Source organism: Schistocerca americana, chromosome 9 (genome assembly GCF_021461395.2).
Source record: "Schistocerca americana isolate TAMUIC-IGC-003095 chromosome 9, iqSchAmer2.1, whole genome shotgun sequence".
NCBI lineage: Eukaryota > Metazoa > Arthropoda > Insecta > Orthoptera > Acrididae > Schistocerca > Schistocerca americana.
The window spans coordinates 184,982,232-185,006,625 of record NC_060127.1 but is presented as its reverse complement, the minus strand read 5'-3'; the positions used below and the strand labels follow the sequence as shown (position 1 = coordinate 185,006,625).

The following is a 24,394-nucleotide window of genomic DNA, read 5'->3' as shown; positions in this document are numbered from 1 at the left end:
TCATCAGTCCCCTAGAACTTAGAACTACTTAAACCTAACTAACCTAAGGACAGCACACAACACCCAGCCATCACGAGGCAGAGAAAATCCCTGACCCCGCCGGGAATCGAACCCGGGAACCCGGGCGTGAAGTACGTAGGGTCCAACTAACCGATCACAAGTGATACTAGCCCACATGTCGATGGAGGACCGCAGTTGCTGATCAGATGGAACGATTGCATGCGAGTTTTCATACACCAGTACATGCTGGTTCTGGAAGTTTGTAATGCCATCTCATGTGAACTGCGGTTCGTCTGTAAATACGGAGTGGCCGAGCGGTTCTAGACGCTACAGTCTGGAACCGAGCGACCGCTACGGTCGCAGGTTCGAATCCTGCCTCGGGCATGGATGTTTGTGATGTCCTTAGGTTACTTAGGTTTAAGTAGTTGTAAGTTCTAGGCAACTGATGACCTCAGAAGTTAAGTCTCATAGCGCTCAGAGCCATTTGACCCATCATCTGTGAATAAGGCCGAGGAAGGGAAATTCGGATTTCTAACGCTTTCAACGCTAACCGTCGTGTGCTAAAAAACGAGTCGTGGGGACAGAATCCAGAATCACCTCATCTGCACATGGAGCTGTGGATCTGTGCTGTCCCCTCTCCAAGGCAGCAGGTATGAACTTGACATGAGCGCAAAGGCGGTGATGGAGACTTTCAAATCACTTCCCATTTGGACATCTTCGCTGTGGTCACCTCTCCTGCTACAAAGGACGTGCCAGCGCAGCACTGCCGTTTGCGTTGCGTCAGGCGGGAAACGCTTTCCACCATAACTCGGAAACTGAGGATTTCCGGACACATGTTACAGTGAAATTTTCATATTTTCTACATATGGGAAATACATGACAAAAATTATGCCTCCTGTTTTGGAACAACTTTTGTATTAATGACCAAGCAAAGAACGTCGCACACTCCATGATGATGTTACGCGGTTTACGTTGCTGTTCACACGTGGAAACCTCTCCAAGGAAATCTCTTCACTGCCTGACTGACTGACTGCCTTGGCTCATCATCGTCCAGCTCAAACCGCTAAGGACAGAAACTTGGGGAAAGTATCGATCTTTTACTGTTGGCATCGTTTAAGAAGGGAGTTTTCGAAATTCCAGCCATAAGGGAGTGAAATAAGGGAATAAAGATTTTTTGAAAATATGTCGCTATTAAGGCAGTTTTGAAGATATAGCTACGAAAATTTGTATTTGGCATTAGCGTTTTCGGTAATTTAACCCCTATGTGGGTGAAATACGTAATGATTAAAAAAAATTAAATCATTGTTAAAGAACTCCTGAAGCATTTTTAAAGCCAAATCTATGAAAACTGGCATTTTACTTCTTGATTAGAAATAAAAAAAATACGGGTTTCAGTGTTTTTGGAAATTCAGTTCCTGAGAGGGTGAAATAGAAGATGAACATTTTAATGAAGATATTTCGTTACGTTAAAAAAAATTTATATCTTGATTGATGGGATTGAAACTTTCGTACTACAGTGTTACGCAAGGTGTTATTAGGAAATTGGAATTAAAATGAATGGAAGTCCATATGACCGCATTAGCTGTTTAACGTAGTCATTTCGAAGACCCACCACCGGTTTCGCACCTTAAAGGTGCATCCTCAAATGCATTTAAATAATCACCTCGTGGCTTATGAGAATTCAATGTTCCTAGGTGCAGCTATCCCTCTACGGCTGTCATCGAACTAAAAGGTTGTTAAACAAAGATGTTCGGTGTAGTAAATAAGATTCGTAGGCTGAGAAAATGTGGATGTGGAACTTCCAAGAAACGGTAAGAATGCTCACTGGAATTCGCACAGCAATTTTTAAATCGAAATCAATGAAAATTGGTGTTTTGAGTTCTAAAGAAATATGTGTTGGGAGATGAAAGCTCTATGGAAATACCACACAAGAACTTAAAAGGCAGTATTAACAAAGACTACAGAACTGTGAGAATCATTTATTGGTCAGAAGTACGCTCAGAAAAGAGCATGTTTCTATGGCCTTAATTAGGGTGGAATGTTTAGATGACGTTACAGTTTAACAACATAAAAATCAAGAAAAGACGAAAAATTTTGTGTAGACCTAGTGGGCTACATGAGCGAGCTAAGTTAGTAACACTAAAAAACTGCAGCGAAATGCAGAAATGAAGGGAATCGGCGCTTAGTGCAGGGAGTGGCGACTGACCTTCAGTATAAAGATATGCAATGTATCGCATATGAATAGGCGAAAAGACGCGTTATAGTCTGATTACACGAGTAGTCCGATCACACGATTGCAGAACAAGCAGCGGAAGCAGTCACATCCATTAAGTATCTGTAAATGTGCGTACGGAGTAATTTAAAGTACAACGACAACACAAAACCCGTCATACGGAAGGCAGATTGTCAGACTGACTTGTTGCAAGAATCCTCCCACGGAGGAGGTGTTGCTTATAAAACCCTCGTTCCAGCAGTACTTGAATACTACTCGACGCTCGGGGTTCCACACCAGATACAGGAAATAGAGAAGATCCAAAGAAGAGTAACGCATTTCGTCAATGGTTCGTGCAGTTAACGCGAAGGCTTCACGGCGATGGTCGGCGAGCTCCAGTACCAGATGTCACAAAGAGGGTCCTTGTGCATAACCGAGTGTGTATCCGAGAGCGTGCGTTCTTAGACGAGTCAACCAAATACATAGCTTGCTCCTACGTAAATTTAGCCAAAGGGCCTTGGTTAGTCTTCCCACAAAGGGAAAATTCCTGATGTACTGGAAATTGACCCCGTGACTTCCCCATAGCAAATACGCTGACCAGTTACATTAATATAATGTGGGATCCGAAGTTAATAATGTTCGACGTACTAACACTCTTGTGCTCTCAAGCTGCACCTTAGACTCCCGTCATCTTGTGTCAGGCAGAGCGAGGTCGGTGATCGAGACATTGAACTACCAAACTGTTGGCCCGAGTTCGATACTTTGTCGTGGCTTGTTTTTCATTTTATATTTTCTTCGGTGTATATGGTAATATTTTGATAATGGGAACTTTTCGTTCCTTTTTAAAGTAAGTATATGGTGGGTTTGATTAATAATCATATAAGTATGTATAATACGTACATTGACAGTTGTTACCATCGTGATACATGACGCACTGCGATAGCACTATCGTAGATAATAATACAGGGATGTATCAAAAAGAATCATCCGATTTGGCATATCTGTATTTCTGAAATGAATAAACTTGTACAATGAGTTTTGTTTTTTTGGCGAACGGGAAACTAAAAGTTTTTTTCATAACTTATAATAAGTGTTCAATATGCTCTTCTTGATATGCACGGCATATGTTAGTGCGGTATTCAGATTGTTCCCACACTGCAGCGAGCACGTCTTGAGTTACAGTTTCCACAGCTGCTGTTATGCGACTTCTCAGTTCATTCGTTGTTGTTGGTAACGGAGGCACAAACTGAGTCTGTTATAAACCTCCACAAGAAATAATCACATACAGTCAGGTCCGGTGATATTGGACGCCAATAACGTAAGGCTGAATCATTTGGTCCAGTGCCACCGATCCATGGTTCAGTAATCCTTTGATTTGAAAATTATCGCACTTCGAGATGCCAATGTGGCGGTGCCCCATCCACTTGGTAAATGTCGTTCGAATCGGTCTTCAGCTGTGAGAAAAGAAAGTTCTCAAGTATATCGAGATATTATGTGCTTCCTGTAACAGTGTTGTCGACAGAGAAAAATGGACCATACACCTTTTCCCTTTAGTAGAAATTAAGTGGGCGCACACTGCTGCTACCTAACGGGAACTATGTAAGACTCAAGAGTTTGCTCTTTCCAATAGTACGTTGTTCACGCACATAATAGTTATGATTTTTTTTAAATCGAATGATTCTTTTTGATAAACCCTGCGTGTTCAACCGAGCTGCACCGTGAAAGTGATACCACCGAAATGTGCCTCTCTTTGCCAACCGACCTTTTTCCGATAGATAATGAATTTCATCGCACGACTTCAAAGTAATGCGACATCACAACAGAGCACAAAATTACAACATAGGGCGGCCGTTCTCACAATTCATTTGTTGACTACACCTATCTTTAAACATGTGCTTTTATATGCTTTTATGCATCCAAATTGATATCTGATAGATCTGTTTTTGGCAGCGTGAATCAGATATGTTTTCCTCGAACATTGCACCTGAAAACATGTCAACGAGGCGAGATCTCGTTCGTGTGTTTTGCATGACACTAGAAAAACTTATGTTTTGCCTGTTTCTATGATAAGCTTCACTCCACTCATAGGTTTTCTTACTCTGTATCAAGCCGGAAATTACTGTCAGTACATTATATATGCTTACCTATTGTTGATCACACCTCCCAATGTTTCAATATATATATATGTTCAAATGTGTGTGAAATCTTATGCGACTTAACTGCTAAGGTCATCAGTCCCTAAGCTTACACACTACTTAACCTAAATTATCCGAAGGACAAACACACACACCCATGCCCAAGGGAGGACTCGAACCTCCGCCGGGACCAACCGCACAGTCCAGGACTGCAGCGCCTTAGACGGCTCGGCTAATCCAACGCGGCTCCCAATGTTTCACTTCAGGTGTTCCGATTAACACAGTGTTATCAGATATACCAAAAAAATATCGAATGAAAAAAGTCACGAACAAGTATCGAACAGAGGCGAGCAGTTTGGTAGTCTAATGCCTTGGCAGGTCGACCCCTGACTTGGCTCTGCTAGATACTGAAAACACACAAACGTTAACAATTCGAATATAATTAATTCTTGACCCCATATTAAATTAATGAAAATGTTTGGTTTTAGACGACCTTTCGATGTATAGCACTGAAAATACGATTAAGGAAAATCGTATTTTCAATGCCATACATCGAAAGGTCGTCTAAAACCAACTTTGTCCTCGATTTTTGGTAAAACTACGCAGTGTCTAGCAAAAATCCGGAACATATGTCTGCCTATTTTCAATATAGATCGTCCTTTCAAAACACGATCAAAGTCGGTGACCCACATGTTAGATCCTCCCCTTGCTTTCTACGGAGGTGGACATACAGATAGACAACTGTATCATTAAATTTCGCCTATCAAGAGGTATAATCTTACGTTATTTTATTAAACATTATAAAACCGTATTTGTATCAACTGCCCTTCCTTTTCAGCCGTCAGTTTAGATCTTTTTACATGTTGTACAGTACAGAAATCTGTAGGGAAGTTAGGTTTTGTATTGATTAACCTCCATCTGTATTTATTAAACTCCATCTGAAGTGGTGGCTTATTACGAGTCCTTTCAGAGCCCGCAAGCGACCTAGTCGCGTCTTTAAAATATTCGTGTCCCTTTGTTCGGCAGACTAGAATGATGCTTTTCGTCTACATCTATACTCCGCAAACCGCCGTACCACGTATGGCGGAGACTACTGCGTGTATCACTATCACATCCGTCACTTTACAGTTCCAATCGCAAATGTTCATGCGAAGAACTATTGTAGGTGAGTGCGAATATCTCTAACTTTACGGTCTTTTCGTGAGATACTGGTAGGAGGAAGCGATGCATAGGTTGGCTCTTCTAGAAACTTACGGGAATTTTACTCTAGTGCGTCATCACTGTGTTTAACTGATCATCCACGTGGCGCTTCCCCGCTTACAAGATGAACCTGTAACAAAACGCGTTGCTCATCTGTGGATATCCTCTTATTTCTTATGTCAATCCCGCCTGGTACAGATCCCACAGTGACGGTGAATGTTTAACTGTTGTACGAACTACGGTTTTGTAAGCTACCTCCTTTGTTTACAGACTACATTTCCTGAGAGTTCTTCCAATGAATCTCAGCCTCACATCTGCCTAACCTTCCATTAGTTTTACGTGGATTATATGAAAGTAACTGCTTCGAGTGGTTGTTGTTCAGTTGTGGAATCATACAGTAACAGGTGTTCCTGTCTATGTATGCTCAGCACGTCACATCTGTTTACTTTGATGGTGTTTCCACTCTGCACCTAGCGTCGATCCTGTGCAGGTTTTCCGGCAGTTTATTACAATATTCTAGAGTTCGGACATCTCCGTGTATAACAGTATCATACGCTAAAGCGTCTAGAAGCTCTGAAGTTGTTTACTATGCCATTTACATATTTTGTGAAAAGCACTGACCGGCCCTGTGGAAGAGCGGTTCTAGGCGCTTCAGTCCGGAACCGCGCTGCTGCTGCGGTCGCAGGTTCGAATCCTGCCTCGGGCATGGATGTGTTTGATGTCCTTAGGTTAGTAGTTCTAAGTTCTAGAGGACTGATGACGTCATATGTTAAGTCCCATAGTGCTTCGAGCCATTTGACCATTCTTCAAAAGCAATGGGTGCATAACACTCGAATGGTGTACGCCAAAAGTTACTTTTACGTCTGAAGATACCTCTCCGTCCAGAATAGCATGCTGTGTTCTGTTTGCTAGTAACTCTTCAGTACAGTCACACAGTTTTTCTTGTGTTCCGTACGTTAGTATTTTGTTCGATAGTGCAGTAAAGAGTGATTAAGGAGAACGATGTTACACTCTAAGAAAAGAAGAACGAATTGTCCGTATTGGTATAGCACCGCTATCGAGGGCGTCTCCTGACTCGTCTTCGCTGGCTTGAAGCAGTATTCATTACTGAAGACTATTCTACGTCAGTCCCTGAGATTCCAGGTCCCGATGACTGGCGAAGATATCTCTGGAGACAACCCCCGCAGGGCCCTCCAACCAGCACGCAATTTTGATAATCTAACGCGCGAATTGGACACAATCTGTCTCGATATCTCTCAGCAGGTCACCAGACAACTTTATTAATCAACGCCAAGCCTAATAACTTCTTGCCTAAGAACCAGAGGTGGTCCAACGTGTTATTGACGTGCTCAGTTTTTTAAGCTCTTTCTCTTGAATGAGTCATCCAGTTTTTCTGAACGTGTAATTATTTGTTCTTTTGTACAAGTACTTCACACCTACCGATTTTCTTCCCATTCGGATAATTCCTTCGTAGTGCATAGTTTCTTTTTTGCCTTGGAGAGAGTTCCCAGATTAATTATTCGCGTTACACACGTTATGGAAATGGTCTCACAGTATTGCTGCTTTTCTTCACCTTTTCGTCCACATACTACCGTATTAATTCACCTGTCTTGCAGCCTTTGACGAAATACGAATTAACAGGACCAAATAAAAACCGAAGCAAATCAAATCACTGTTCTTGGTACACACCCTCAAGCATGTATACCCTTGGAAGCTTCCACAAGTATACATAATCGAAATTCGATCAAGCATCAAGCTACAGATTTTTTACTACATGCGCTCGCCGGCCGTTGTAGCTGAGCGGTTCTAGGAGCTTCAGTACGGAATTGCGCTGCTGCTGCGGTCGCAGGTTCGAATCCTGCCTCACGCATGGATGTGTATGATGTCATTAGCTTAGTTAGGTTTACGTAGTTCTATGTCTAGGGAACTGATGACCTCAGATGTTAAGTCCCATACTGCTCAGAGCCATTTGAACCATTACACGTGCTCAAGCATGCTTGCGCAAGTATGCTGAATTCAGACGCGCGTGTAGCCGCATTACGAAAACAAAGCAAAGGTTAAATCAAGACGGGAAACACGTAATCGCATATCCACTGCTATAGCGTAAGTGATAGTGACGAGTGTACGGTATCTTCCTGTGTAACCAGACGACGTCGCTGTACGTCCACCAACGTCAGAACTTCCCGAGAACACATCATATTGGTGTCCGGTCTCTTCCCATCCCCGTCCAGTTGTATTCAGTTGACCGTCTGTATGGATGCCGCTATTTCAAAAACATTGCGCAGTGTTTCGACGTTTCCTTTCGTTCCTTGACGTTTAATGTCCGTCGTCCTTAAAGCGAAGCCGGCCGGTGTGGCCGTGCGGTTCTAAGCGCTTCAGTTTGGAACCGGGTGACCGCTACGGTCGCAGGTTCGAATCCTGCCTCGCGCATGGATGTGCGTGATGTCCTTAGGTTAGTTACGTTTAAGTAGTTCTAGGGGACTGATGACCTCAGATGTTGTCCCATAGTCCTCAGAGCCCATTGAACCTTAGAGCGAATGCCAGTACGTTTCCTCCGAAAGGCCATGGCCGATTTCGTTCTTTATTCCAGGCTTGTGCTCCGTCTCTAATGACCTCGCCATTGACGGTAGGTTGAAACCCAGTCCTCTTCCTTTCTTCCGTAGACGCATTAATCCGAATGGGGTGGCTCAGTAGTTGGAGAAACTTCATAAACTCAGGACTAGTTGCGACACATTTAAAGGAAATGCCAAAATACGTCTGATAACCGCTGTGATTGCGAGTAGATCCATATGCACAATAGTTACAAATACTTCTCGTTGTGCTCGGCTGCGTAGTCCAGGGTCGTAAGTCCACGGACTCACTTTATGGAAATTATTGTTTTCTTTTGATGGCGACTCATTAACTTGAAGAAACACAGTTTAAGTTGTTGAACATCTTCATTTTCTAAACAAAATCACCAAACATTGCCAGTGCTTAATAGACATAGTGGTTTACAAATTGGTAACCTAAAAGTCTTGCAACTAACTACACAGAAGAACCAAAGAAACTGGTTGTTGTTGTTGTTGTTGTTGTTGTTGTTTTCAGTCCTGAGACTGGTTTGATGCAGCTCTCCATGCTACTCTATCCTGTGCAAGCTTCATCTCCCAGTACTTACTGCAACCTACATCCTTCTGAATCTGCTCAGTGTATTCATCTCTTGGTCTCCATCTATGATTTTTACCCTCCACGGTTCCCTCCAATGCTAAATTTATGATCCCTTTATGCCTCAGAACATGTCCTACCAACCGGTCCCTTCTGTTTGTCAAGTTGTGCCACAAACTTCTCCTCTCCCCAATCCTATTCAATACCTCCTCATTAGTTACGTGATCTACCCACATAATCTTCAACATTCATCTGTAGCACCACATTTCGAAAGCTTCTATTCTCTTCTTGTCCAAACTATTTATCGTCCATGTTTCACTTCCATACATGGGTACATTCCATACAAATACTTTCAGAAACGACTTCCTGACGCTTAAATCTATACTCGATGTTAACAAATTTCTCTTCTTCAGAAACGCTTTCCTCGCCATTGCGAGTCTACATTTTATATCCTCTCTACTTCGACCATCATCAGTTATTTTGCTCCCGAAATAGCAAAACTCCTTTACTACTTTAAGTGTCTCATTTCCTAATCTAATTCCCTCAGCATCACCCGACTTAATTCGACTACATTCCATTATCCTCGTTTTGCTTTTGTTGATCTTCATCTTATATCCTCCTTTCAAGACACTGTCCATTCCGTTCAACTGCTCTTCCAAGTCCTTCGCTGTCTCTGACAGAATTACAATGTCATCGGCGAACCTCAAAGTTTTTATTTCTTCTCCATGGATTTGAATACCTACTTCGAATTTTTCTTTTGTTTCCTTTACTGCTTGCTCAATATACAGATTGAATAACATAGGGGACAGGTTACAACCCTGTCTCACTCCCTTCACAACCGCTGCTTCCCTTTCATGCCCCTCGACTCTTATAACTGCCATCTGCTTTCTGTACAAATTGTAAATAGCCACTCGCTCCCTGTATTTTACCCCTGCCAACTTCAGAATTTGAAAGAGAGTATTCCAGTCACCTGCCTAATATCGTGTAGAGTCCCCCCGAGTACGCAGAAGTGCCACAACACGATGTGGCATGGGCTACACTAATGCCTGAAGTAGTGCTGGAGGGAAGTGACTCCATTAATCCTGCAGGGCTCTTCAAATGGCTCTGAGCACTATGCGACTTGACTTCTGAGGTCATCAGTCGCCTAGAACTGAGAACTACTTAAACCTAACTAACCTAAGGACATCACACACATCCATGCACGAGGCAGGATTCGAACCTGCGACCGTAGCGGTCGCCCGGTTCCAGACTGTAGCGCCTAGAACCGCACGGCCACTCCGGCTGTCCATGAATACGTAAGAGTACGAGGGGGTGGAGATCTCTTCTGAACAGCACGTTGCAAGGCATCCCAGATATGCTCAATAACGTACATGTCTGGGGAATTTGGTGGCCAGCGGAAATGTTCAAACTCAGAAGAGTGTTCCTGGAACCACTCTGTAACAATTATGGACGTGTGGTGTGTCGTATTATGCTGCTGGAATGTCCACAGTAGACATAAATGGATGCAGGTGATCAGACAGGATGTTTACGTACGTGTTACCTGTCAGAGTCGTATCTAGACTTACCAGTGGCCCCATATCACTCCGGCTGCACTCACTCGACACCATTACAGAGCCTCCACAAACTTGAACAGTCCCCTGCTGACATGCAGGATCCATGGACTCAGGAGATTGTCTAAAGACCCGTACACGTCCAGTCGGTCGATACAGTCATCAACAGTCCAGTGTCGCTATGACGGGCCCAGGCGAGGCGTAAAGCTTTGTGTCGTGCAATCATAAAGGATACACCAGTGGGCATTCGGCTCCGAAAGCCCGTATGGATGATATTTCGTTCAATGGGTCGCACGGTGACATTAGTTGATGGCCTAGCATTGAAATCTGCAGAAATTTGGGGAAGGGTTGCACTTCTGTCACGTTGAACGAGTCTCTTCAGTCGTCGTTACTCCCGTTCTTGCAAGATCTTTTTCCGGCTGCGCGATGTCGAAGATTTGATGTTCTATCAGTTTTCTGATATTCGCGGAACACTCGTGAAATGATCTTATGGGAAAATTCCCGCTTCATCGCTACCTCGGAGACGCTGTGTCCCATCGCTCGTGCGGCGACTATAACACAACGTTGAAACTCGCTTAAATCTTGATAACCTTCCACGGTAGCACCAGTAACCGATCTAACAACTGCGCCATACAGTCGTTGTCTTACATAGGCGTTGCCGTCCGCAGCGCCGTTTCTGCCTGTTTACATATCTCTGTAATTGAATACGTATGCCTATACCGGTTTCCTACGGCCTTGATACGCCTGGGCATTTAGTCAAACAGACCTTGGATGGCGTGTACAGGTACAGCTGCCCATGCAGCTTCAACACGATACCACAGTTCATCAAGAGTAGTGACTGGCGTATTGTGACGAGCCAGTTGCTCGGCCACCATTGACCAGACGTTTTCAATTGGTGACAGATTTGGAGAATGTGCTGGCCAGGGCAGTAGTCGAACATTTTCTGTATCCAGAAAGGTCCGTACAGGACCTGCAACATGCTGTCGTGCATTATCCTGATAAAATGTAGGGTTTCGCAGTGATCGGATGAAGGGTAGAGTCACGGGTCGTAACATATCTGAAATGTAACGTCCACTGTTCAATGTGCCTTCAGTGCGAACAACAGGTGAACGAGATGTGTAACCAGTGGCACCCCATACCATCACGCCGGGTGATACGCCAGTATGGCGCTGACGAATACACGCTTCCAATGTGCGTTCACCACGATGTCGCCAAACACGGATGCGACCATCATGATGCTGTAAACAGAACCAGGATTCACCCGAAAAATTGACGTTTTGCCATTCGTGCACCCTGATTCGTCGTTGAGTACACCATCGCAGGCGCTGCTGTCTGTGATGCAGCGTCAACGGTAACCGCAGCCGTGGTCTCCGAGCTGATAGTCCATGCTGCTGCAAACGTCGTCGAACTGTTAGTGCAGATGGTTGTTGTCTTGCAAACGTCCCCATCTGTTGACTCAGGGATCGAGACATGGCTGCACGATCCGTTACAGCCATGCGGATAAGATGCCTGTCATCTCGACTGCTAGTGATACGAGGCCGTTGGGATCCAGCACGGCGTTCCGTATTACCCTCCTGAACCCACCGATTCCGTATTCTGCTGACAGTCATTGGATCTCGAGCAACGCGAGCAGCAATGTCGCGATACGTTAAACCGCAATCGCGGTAGGGTACAATCCGACCTTTATCAAAGTCTGAAACGTGATGGTACGCATTTCTGCTCCTTACACGAGGCATCACAACAACGTTTCACCAGGCAAAGCCGGTCAACTGCTGTTTGTGTATGAGAAATCGAGAAATCGTTTGGAAACGTTCCTCGTGTCAGCAAGTTGTAGGTGTCGCCACCGGCGCCAATCTTGTGCGAATGCTCTGAAAAGCTAATCATTTGCATATCACAGCATCTTCTTCCTGTCGGTTAAATTTGGCGCCTGTAGCACGTCATCTTCGTGGTGCAGCAATTTTAATGGACAGTAGTGTAATTGCTTCAGAAAGGGAGACGAAGGTCTGACTATAATAAGCACTTTCAGATGGATATAGGTTTCAGCAGTTGTTCAGGCGTGAAGAGGCTTACACGAGATAGACTGAAAAGCTGCTCTTCCGCCTGAAGACAACAAGCTCCTTCCCCCTGTAGGAACGCGATACGTTCTGGCACTGTCGTTGTTGATGAATCCAGCCACTTGGACTACCTCGCCTGTGGGGGTTGTGTGTAGAGCGACAGTTTCCACAGCTTTGTCGGCGCCACGGCTGCGGAGGAGTCCGTTATCCCAGCCTGCGGCCGGTCGTGGCAGCGCAGCGGAAGACTGTCTGGCGTGAAACGGTTCTCAAACAACGCTTCCCACATAAAAGTCACCGCACCGGGAATTTTACGACTCCGCGGCCCCCAACCTACCAACACGACTCTGCCGCTCGCCGGACCTGGCCGCTTACGGACTCTGCGCTCTTCTCCCTCCTTACACCGGAATACCCGGGAGGTAAGCCAACTTAGGCCAAACTCAGTGAGTGCCAGGGTTGCGTCGCGTCGGTCCCTCAGTACTGATGAGTTGCTGCGTTTCTGTTCAACGACAGTCCGGTAAGCAGGATCGTGGTCGCGTTATTTGGAAAATATTCCGAGTAGATTTCCCCACCGTGTTATAGTTCTGAGTGGAGATTTTAATTTGCCAGATATAGACTGGGAGACTCAAACGTTCATAACAGGTGGCAGGGACAAAGAATCCAGTGAAATTTTTTAAAGTGCTTTATCTGAAAACTACCTTGACCAGTTAAACAGAGAACCGACTCGTGGCGATAACATATTAGACTTTCTGGTGACAAACAGACCCGAAGTATTTGAAACAGTGAACGCAGAACAGGGAATCAGCGATCATAAAGCGGTTACGGCATCGATGATTTCACCCGTAAATAGAAATATTAAAAAAGGTAGGAAGATTTTTTCTGTTTAGCGAAAGTGACAAAAAGCAGATTACAGAGTACCGGACGGCTCAAGTACAGATAGTGTTGAGGATCAATAGACAAAGTTCAAGACCATCGTACAATATGCGTTAGATGAGTATGTGCCAAGCAAGATCGTAAGAGATAGAAAAGAGCCACCGTGGTACAACACCCGAGTTAGAAAACTGCTGCGGAAGCAAAGGTAACTTCACAGTAAACATAAACATAGCCAAAGCCTTGCAGACAAACAAAAATTACGCGAAGCGAAATGTAATGTGAGGAGGGATATGCGAGAGGCGTTCAATGAATTCGAAAGTAAAGTTCTATGTACTGACTTGGCAGAAAATCCTAAGAAATTTTTGTCTTATGTCAAAGCGATAGGTGGATCAAAACAAAATGTCCAGACACTCTGTGACCAAAATGGTACTGGAACAGAGGATGACAGACTAAAAGGCCGAAATACTAAATGTCTTTTTCCAAAGCTGTTTCACAGAGGAAGATTGCACTGTAGTTCCTTTTCTAGATTGTCGCACAGATGACAAAATGGTAGATATCGAAATAGACGACAGAGGGATCGAGAAACAATTAAAATCGCTCAAAAGAGGAAGGGCCGCTGGACCTGATGGGATACCAGTTCGATTTTACACAGAGTACGCGAAGGAACTTGCCCTCCTTCTTGCAGCGGTGTACCGCAGGTCTCTAGAAGAGCGTAGCGTTCCAAAGGATTGGAAAAGGGCACAGGTCATCCCCGTTTTCAAGAAGGGACGTCGAACAGACGTGCAGAACTATAGACCTATATCTCTAACGTCGATCAGTTGTAGAATTTTGGAACACGTATTATGTTCGAGTATAATAACTTTTCTGGAGACTAGAAATCTACTGTGTAGGAATCAGCATGGGTTTCGAAAAAGACGGTCGTGTAAAACCCAGCTCGCGCTATTCGTCCAAGAGACTCAGAGGGCCATAGACACGCGTTCCCAGGTAGATGCCGTGTTTCTTGACTTCCGCAAGCCGGTCGATACAGTTCCCCACAGTCGTTTAATGAACAAAGTAAGAGCATATGGACTATCAGACCAATTGTGTGATTGGATTGAAGAGTTCCTAGATAACGGAACGCAGCATGTCATTCTCAATGGAGAGAAGTCTTCCGAAGTAAGAGTGATTTCAGGTGTGCCGCAGGGGAGTGTCGTAGGACCGTTGCTATTCACAATATACATAAATGACCTTGTGGATGACATCGGAAGTTCACTGAGGCTTTTTGCGGATGATGCTGTGGTGTATCGAGAGGTTGTAACAATGGAAAATTGTACTGAAATGCAGGAGCATCTGCAGCGAATTGACGCATGGTGCAGGGAATGGCAATTGAATCTCAATGTAGACAAGTGTAATGTGCTGCGAATACATAGAAAGATAGTTCCCTTATCATTTAGCTACAAAATAGCAGGTCAGCAACTGAAAGCAGTTATTTCCATAAATTATCTGGAAGTACGCATTAGGAGTGATTTAAAATAGAATGATCATATAAAGTTGATCGTCGGTAAAGCAGATGCCAGACTGATATTCATTGGAAGAATCCTAAGGAAATGCAATCCGAAAAGAAAGGAAGTAGGTTACAGTACGCTTGTTCGCCCACTGCTTGAATACTGCTCAGCAGTGTGGGATCCGTACCAGATAGGGTTGATAGAAGAGATAGAGAAGATCCAACGGAGAGCAGCGCGCTTCGTTACAGGATCATTTAGTAATCGCGAAAACGTTACGGAGATGATTGATAAACTCCAGTGGAAGACTCTGCAGGACAGACGCTCAGTAGCTCGGTACGGGCTTTTGTTAAAGTTTCGAGAACATAGCTTCACCGAAGAGTCAAGCAGTATATTGCTCCCTCCTACGTATATCACACGAAGAGACCATGAGGATAAAATTAGAGAGATTAGAGCCCACACAGAAGCATACCGACAATCCTTCTTTCCACGAACAATACGAGACTGGAATAGAAGGGAGAACCGATAGAGGTACTCAGGGTACCCTCCGCCACACACCGTCAGGTGGCTTGCGGAATATGGATGTAGATTTAGATGTAGAATCAGTATAAAAATGAATTTGACAACAAACTAAAACATACGAGGTCTGTTCAAAAAATTGCAGAACTTGGTCCACAAAATTTTTCTACACTTACCTTTTACTTACTGTGCATGGTCTCCTTGGAAATACTGTCCTCCACAGTAGATGCACCGCCCCCACTTCCGGATGCAGTCTTGGTACGCCCCTTGCTGCATCATGCGAAACGCCATCCGCGAAATTTCTTTTATATCGTCTATCGTTGCACATCTCCGTCCTTTCAACGTGGTTTTCAACTTTGGAAATAAAAAGTAGTCTGCAGCGACAGGGTACGAAGGATGAGACAGCAGTCATTTTGCTTCTTTTGCAGTAGTCACGCGCCAACAGGGATTAATCTGCGGATGCGTTATCGTGATGCAAGAGCCGTGAATTGTCTCGCTACATTTCAGGCCGTTTTCTTCTAACGTTTTCTCGCAGGCGTCTCCACAAGTCGATTAACGATTTGTTCCTGTGGCACGAATTCATGATGAGCAATCGTTCAGTGTCAGAGAAAACAGTCAGCATGGCTTTGACATTTGACCTGACTTTTTTGTGGTATTGGAGAACCATTCCCGACCCACTGTGAAGATGAACCTTGGTGCCAACATCACAACCATAGACCCACGTCTCATTACCACTTATGATTCTCTTTAAGGAACATCTCGTTTTCCCTTTCTCGATCCGCAAGCTCTCCACAGATATTTCCGAATATTTAATTTTGAAATTAGGGACCCCTTCGCGGGGCTGCTTGCGTAACACAATTCGGTTTGACTTTGTCAATTTAAATTTTCATCTAAAATGCAATATTCACGAAATACTTGTCGTGTTTATATTGCTATTTTCAAGTATTTTTCTTTTCATGGATTATTTTTATTAGAGTTTCCCAAGTAGTCCGCAGCTCGTGGTCTTGCGGTAGCGTTCTCGCTTCCCGCGCACGGGGTCCCGGGTTGGATTCCCTTCGGGGTCAGGGATTTTCTCTGCCTCGTGATGACTGGGTGTTGTGTGTGTGTCTTTCATCCTCATTGATTCGCAAGTCACCGAAGAGGCGTCAGCTAAAAAGGACTTGCAGTACGGCAGCCGAACTTCCCCGCATGGGGCTTTGCGGCCAACAATGCCATACGATCATTTCATTTTCATTTCATTCCCAAGTAATTGCAGTCAACATGTTGAATACAAGGTAATGAACTATAAATTATCATTTTTAGTTCTTCAGATCGAATTTTGTATCTTTTAGTTATTACGGAGTTTTCAGTCTAAAGTTACCAGCAAGTATAAAAGAAAAACCTATTATGATTTTGTTGTTGTTTATATTATTGCAGAAGCGAAAGAATAGGATGATGGACTTTGATTACGTTGTGTTGCATTTATTTATGTTGAAAAAAATTAACGTTAGATGATTAGTTATGGAACGGTGTCTGCCCTTGTTTGGCTTCTTCATACCCTATTTTTACAGGCAGTATGAACCACGTGATCACAGCAACGTGCTGCATGCGTGTTACTGTTAACACTCGCAAAACATGCGATGGTTACAATCTTGCGAATAACGGCTGAAACCGGTTAACAAATTAAATTTCCGTTTTGCAAGTGGTTGCTGATTATTTCGTCATAAACAGCTACAGTTGCTGCAGAAGACGGATAAAACACTAACAAAATAAAAATTGAAAATATTTCTTTCGAATTGAAGGCAATGTTGTTTTATGCAGTGATTCAAATGCACCGAGAAATTCATCAGTAAACATGTATTGTGAACTACAGAACTGAAACGGTATCGTAAAGTACCAATCATATATGGTATATTAGTAGTGATTCTCCAGCAGAAAGAGGTTCCTACTCATTGGTCTGAAGATCACCACAGTAGCGGTCGAAATCGGTCACCGTAATAAATAAATCGTCATCAAGACAGTTTTTAATAGTAAATATTTGTAACACATTGATCACTGTCACACCCATAATGTATTCAAAAGTAATTGATTTATTGCCATGTCAGGTATTCTGAGATTACAAGAAGTTTAGAGGATTACGCACTAACATTATAAAACTTAATTCCAAAATATGTTTTAACAAACAATGCCTAATGAATCATGTGATTCTTAATCACGTAAAAATTAGTTTTAATACCAGATCAAATATAGCAATATTTTTACGACAGAAGAGTAGCATTCTATGGATTAGATCTGAAATTGAAGATGCATATAAAGAAAAAGATGCATTATATCTTGAAATGTATAATTTACATTTAAAAATTAGCAATCATTTGTCAACATTAATATTTTCACAGTTACTTAACTTTACAGATGACAGAATTAATGCAGTACGAGAAATTATTCTTAATAAGCATAATAAGAACATTGCAGCCCTTGTTAGTCACCAAAATGTGTGTCCACAAGATCTTTCACCAGATGTACATAACTTTTATCCAAGAGTAACCAATCTAACCAAAATTAGTTTTACTCCTGCTGAGACAACACTTTTAAACAAAATTAGTGATTCTCCAGCAGAAAGAGGTTCCTACTCATTGGTCTGAAAATGACCACAGTAGTGGTCGAAACCGGTCACTGTAATAAATAAATCGTGATCAAGACTGTTTTAATAATATATAGTATCGGTCTCTTCATATTGTTAATTTTCCAGGTATCTCACATCGGAAAGTATGACACTCTTGATGTGTTCCCCGTCGTTATTCCGTGTTGGTGGGTGTGTGTTCACAGATGTGTACGAGTCTGGCATCGGTCTCTTCATATTGTTAGTTTTCCAGGTATCTTACATCTGAAGGAGTGACACTGTTGATGTGTTCCCGGTCATTATGCCGTGCAGGTGGTGTGTGTTGATAGATGTGTACGAGTTTGGTATCGGTCTCTTCATATTGTTAATTTTCCAGGTACCTTACATCAGAGAGCGTGACACTCTTGACGTGTTCCCCGTCGTCACCCCGTGCTGGAGCTGTGTTTGTGACAGAGGTGCGCGCGCCTGTTGCAGGGAGGGGTCGCCGGACAGCGAGGTGACCGTGGTGGGAGGGGAGCTGATGGCGCAGCAGTACCGCTACCAGCCAGTGGTGGCGCCGCCCCCGCCGCCCGGACAGCAGTTCGGCTACGGCTACGCCCCCCAGTACTACCCCAGCCCCCCCGCCTCCAGCCTGCAGTACCCGCACTACCACCAGGTCAGTACCTCCGCCTAGCTGCACTGCCCGGTGCAAGAGTGGAGCATCCAGAAGAATTAAGTTGGGTGATGCTGAGGGAATTAGATTACCAAATGACACACTTGAAGTAGCAAAGGAGCTTTGCTATTTGGGGCGCAAAATAACTGATGATGGTCGAAGTAGAGAGGATATAAAATGTTGACTGGTAATGGCAAGGAAAGCGTTTCTGAAGAAGAGAAATTTGCTAACATCGAGCATAGATATATGTGTCAGGAAGTCGTTTCTGAAAGTATTTGTATAGAGTATGGAAGTGAAACATGGGCGATAAATAGTTTGGACAAGAAGAGAATAGAAGCTTTCGAAATGTGGTGCTACAGAAGAATGCTGAAGATTAGGTGGGTAGATCACATAACTAATGAGGAGGTATTGAATAGAATTGGGGAGAAGAGGAGCTTGTGGCGCAACTTGACCAGAAGAAGGGAGCGGTTGGTAGGACATGTTCTGAGGCATCAAGGGATGACAAATTTAGCATTGGAGGGCAGCGTGGAGGGCAAAAATCGTATAGGTAGATCAAGAGATGAATACACCAAGCAGATTCAGAAGGATGTAGGTTGCAGTAAGTACTGGGAGATGAAGCAGCTTGCACAGGACAGAGTAGCATGGAGAGCTGTATCAAACCAGTCTCAGGACTGAAGACCAAAACAACAACAATCTAGAAGACATGCTCGGATGTCGATGTCACTTCGTACTCGAATACACAGTCGGTGGGTATGTAATTTATTAGAGTTGCAATTCTCTGTGTATCCCCCACGGCTTATCAAAATTGGTAACGGAATGGCAAGTTTCCGTTCGACACAGACCGTGCTTGCGCGTGATCTGGCGAACCCAGTGGTGTAAGCCCGGTAGCCACACCTGCAGCAGCTCCGTACCACGTATGTAGGGCGGCTAGTGGTATCCACTAAGCCCTCTTGCACTGGGAGTCTCACCTTGATGCTTACTTTAGGGAGCATCATCTTAGTTGACCTTGCTCTACCTAGACTCTGTTCATTGCTGCACTACTTGTAATGAGTCTTTGTTGGCTCCGAGTAATACAAGTTGAATGAATCTTTTATTTGTCGTGTTACCTTGTTTGGTAATCGGTTCTACTCCTGCCCATGTTTCCTACGGCGACAGTTGCCACGCCATTCTGTAGTCCACCTCTCCTTACCGCTGTGTTCGAAGTGATGCGCAACACTATCAGAGGCAGATAGAATGGCCACCACAGTGCAGTACTGTTGTTTGCGTTTCGTGTTGTTACCAGGCGCGTTAGCGTACGTAAGTGCCGAGAATAGTGTCGGATATTGGCTGGTCACTGTGAAGTACACGGACATTTCATGTACTCCTATCAGAGAAAGGTACACTATGTGATCAAAAGTATACCGACACCCCCAAAAACATACGTTTTTCATATTAGGTGTATGGTGCTGCCACCTGCTGCCAAGTACTCCGTATCACCGACCTCAGTAGTCATTAGGCATCGTGAGAGAGAAGAATGGGGCTCTCCACGGAACTCACGGACTTCGAGCGTGGTCAGGTGATTGTTTGTCACTTGTGTCATACGTCTGTATGCGAGGTTTCCACACTCCTAAACATCCCTATTTCCACTGCTTCCGATGTGATAGTCAAGTGGAAACGTGAAGGGGGGACACGTACAACACAAAAGCCTACAGGCCGACCTCGTCTGTTGACTGAAAGAGACCGCCGTCAGTCGAAGAGCGTCGTAATGTGTAATAGGCAGACATCTATCCAGACCATCACACAGGAATTCCAAACTGCATCAGGATCCACTGCAAGTACTACGACAGTTAGGCGAGAGGTGAGAAAACTTGGATTTCATGATCGAGCGCCTGCTCATAAGCCACACATCACGCTGATAAATGCCAAACGACGCCTCGCTTGCTATTAGAAGTGTAAACATTGGACGATTGAACAGTGGAAAAACGTTGTGTGGAGTGACTGGTGACTGTACACAATGTGGCGATCCGACGGCAGGGTGTGGGTGTGGCAAATGCCTGGTGAACGTCATGTACCAGCGTGCATAGTGCAAACAGCAAAATTCGGAGGTGGTGGTGTTACGGTGTGGTCTGTTTTCCACGGAGGGGACTTCCACCTCTTGTTGTTCAGCCAGGTGTGCGGATACTTTTGATCACGTAGTGTATCGGTACCGGACAGAGTTTGAAAGGAAAGGGTCTCCATTTGGCCTGCTGGTCGAATCGTGAAGTATCCAAATTTGTGGGGCACTCTGATGTGACAGTGAGTGATGTAGGACAGAGTGGGAACGTGAGAGCAGATCCACTGGTCGTCAAGGTTACGGTCGCCCGCAGGAGAAGACGCCGTGATATTGTGAAACGAGCGCGCCGTGACACCTTCACATGTCCACTTGCTATCCGACAACAAGCAATGGACCGCCTGTGACATTCTGTGTCGGAAACTAGCAGGAGGCGGAGTAGGGAATTGACGTCCCATGCAGAACACAAGGTGCTAAATTTGGAGTGGAGCTGCAACCGGAAAGCATGAACTGAAAGTTCGTTAAGACAGATGTCAATAACTATAGGCCTATATCGTTGACATCAATCTGTTTTATTATTAGCGCTCACATTATGACGTTTTTGGAGAGCGAACATCTCTTTTATAAAGTTCAACATGGGTTGCGAAAAAAAAATAAAAATCTTGCGAAACTGAGCTCGCTCTGCTCCAGAGCGCTGCAGACAATGACGGTAAGGATGATGCTGTCTCTTGACTTCCGGAAGATATCTAACACCGTCCCGCAGTACCGGTTCGGGGGGGGGGGGGGACGAGCTTACCGAGTATCTGCCTAGATTCGCGATCTGATACAAGACTGACTTACAAATAGAACTCAACACGTCGCCCTTAACGGAACAAAATCGACATATGTGAAGATAATTTCCGGAGTACACCCTGGACATGTGATAGGGCCGTAACTGTTTCCAATATACAAAGTGACAATTATGGAACAATGTGAAATAAAATCGTCATAACTTCTGAAAGTTTTGCGTTAGGACGTTCAAACTGTACGGTTGGCCGCGGATCATGATGGAAACTAGTATGCGCCATGTCGTTGTCGACCATTTGCTCTTAATGTCACGGTACGAGGTGCATTCAAGTTCTAAGGCCTCCGATTTTTTTCTCCGGACTGGAAAGAGATAGAAACATGCGCATTGTTTTAAAATGAGGCCGCGTTCATTGTCAATACGTCCCAGAGATGGCAGCACCGTACGGAAGATGGAATTTTACCGCCAGCGGCGAGAATGAGAACTGTTTTAAACACTTAAAATGGCGATGTTTTCCTTACTTGAACAGCGTGCAATCATTCGTTTTCTGAATTTGCGTGGTGTGAAACCAATTGAAATTCATCGACAGTTGAAGGAGACATGTGGTGATGGAGTTATGGATGTGTCGAAAGTGCGTTCGTGGGTGCGACAGTTGTTTTGAGGGATCGCCGAATGACTGTTGAACAGATCGCCTCCAGAGTTGGCATTTCTGTGGGTTCTGTGCACACAATCCTGCGTGATACCTGAAAATGCGAAAAGTGTCATCCAGGTGGGTGCCACGAATGCTGACGAACTACCACACGGCTGCCCGTGTGGCATGTTGCCGAGCAATGTTGACGCGCAACGACAGCACAAATGGGACTTTCTTTTCGTCGGTTGTGACAATGGATGAGACGTGGATGCCATTTTTCAATCCAGAAACAAAGCGCCAGTCAGCTCAATGGAAGCACACAGATTCACCGCCACCAAAAAAATTTCGGGTAACCGCCAGTGCTGAAAAAGTGATGGTGTCCATGTTCTGGGACAGCGAGGGCGTAATCCTTACCCATTGCGTTCCAAAGGGCACTACGGTAACAGGTGCATCCTACGAAAATGTTTTGAAGAACAAATTCCTTCCTGCACTGCAACAGAAACGTCCGGGAAGGGCTGCGCATGTGCTGTTTGACCAAGACAACGCACCCGCACATCGAGCTAACGTTACGCAACAGTTGCTTCGTGATAACAACTTTGAAGTGATTCCTCATGCTCCCTACTCACCTGACCTGGCTCCTAGAGACTTTTGGCTTTTTCCAACAATGAAAGACACTCTCCGTGGCCGCACATTCACCAGCCGTGCTGCTATTGCCTCAGCGATTTTCCAGTGGTCAAAACAGACTCCTAAAGAAGCCTTCGCCGCTGCCATGGAATCATGGCGTCAGCGTTGTGAAAAATGTGTACGTCTGCGGGGCGATTACGTCGAGAAGTAACGCCAGTTTCATCGATTTCGGGTGAGTAGTTAATTAGAAAAAAAATCGGAGGCCTTAGAACTTGAATGCACCTCGTACAGCGTTCCTGAGCGTATAGGGCTTGTGAAGGCCTACTACGCGAACAATAACAGCCCGACTGCAGCTCAGAGGAAGTTTGGGGCCGAGTTCAAGCCAAAGACAACCGGTCAGTGTGCTGACAGTCAAGAATTTGGTTCGCAAGCCTAAGAGAACGGGTAGAGTTCGGGATGACAGCGTTGGCAATGTCGGTAGTCCAAAAAGGGTGAAAACGCCTGAAAACATCGAGTAGACACGCGCTGTGTCTCAAACCAGCCCTAGGAAATCGATCAGACGAGCTACACAAAGCTGGGAGATACTGCGACGAATTGTTGTTGAAGACCTGCATCTATTCCCATACAAAACTCAGACCCAACAGCCATTCAGCCTCAGGGCCAGGGAACAGCGGTTGTGTTTTGCCAATACTATTGTTCACAGAATTGACGAAAATGACTTAAATGCGAATCTGGTTTGGTTTAGCGACGAAGTCCTCTTTCATTTGGATGGGTTCGTCAGTAAACCAAATTGGCACATTTCGGGGACTGAAAATGAGCATTTCGCAACGAGAAGTCTCTTCATCTTCAACGGGCGACCGTGTGGTGTGCAGTGTCCAGTCACTGAATACTCGGTGCGATAGTCATTGATGGCACGGTGACTATCGAACGGTACTTGTAGGTTTTGGGAGATGATTTCATTCCTATTATCCAAAGTGATTCTGATTTCGACAAGATAGTTCATTGGAGCTCGATCCCATCGAAGCAGAACAGTGTTCGATGTCCTGGAGGAACGCCTTGGGGACCGCAGTCTGACTCTCGGGCACCCAGAGGCCACTGGTATGGGCCTCGATTGGGCCCCATATTCTCCGACTCTGAACACATACGACTCCTTTTTCTGGGGCTATATCAAAGACAAGGTGTACAGCAATAACGCAAAAACCAATGCTAAACTGGAAACAGCCATTCAGGAGGTCATGGACAGCATCGATGTTCCGACACTTCAGAGGGTCATGCAGAATTTCGCAATTCGTTTGCGTCACATCATCGCCAATGATGGCAGGCGTATCGAACATCTCATAACCTAAATCCGAATATCTGTAGTGACGTTTACATGTTGGATAAAGTATGTGCACGCCTTAGTTTGTTACTAATTTAAATTTTTTTTAAATCGTTCAATACTTGTCGCCCAGTACCTGTAAATGATGCAGTTCCAAGCGCCGGAAGCTCTAGAACACTGTTCGCAGGTGGTGCGGTTGTCTATAAGCAAGTAGTAATGTCAGAACTTAGTATCGATTTGCATAATGACATACAGTGGGTTCATGAATGGTGCAGGCTCTGGCTGTTGACTCGGATCGTGAATAAATGTGACGTTTTGCGCGTACATAGGGAAAAGAAATCGACTGTTGTGCTACTACACATCTGTCGTAAGATGTGTAGGAGTAACTCTCCAGAGCGACCCTATGCGCAATGACAACATAAAGTAAATAGTAGGAATAGCAGATACCAGACTGAAATTCGTAGGAATGTCAGTAATGTAGGAAATGTAACTCACCCACGAAGGAAGTGGCTGGCAAGGCACTTCTCCGACCGGTAGACGAGTGGCGTTCATTAATCTGGGATCCCTACCAGTGGGACTGTTCGAAGAGATAGAG

At 44.6% G+C, this 24,394-nt stretch overlaps 1 protein-coding gene across 1 annotated transcript in view; it reads left to right on the top strand.

The window, feature by feature from the left end:
* LOC124550803 (basic proline-rich protein-like) overlaps window positions 1-24,394 on the top strand; it is a 131,354-nt gene that overhangs the window by 22,252 nt on the left and 84,708 nt on the right. The window contains exon 2 of the mRNA XM_047125529.1: window positions 18,236-18,416. Coding sequence (XP_046981485.1) covers window positions 18,282-18,416 — 135 coding nt within the window. The 5' untranslated portion in view covers window positions 18,236-18,281. The remainder of the gene's footprint in view (window positions 1-18,235; window positions 18,417-24,394) is intronic.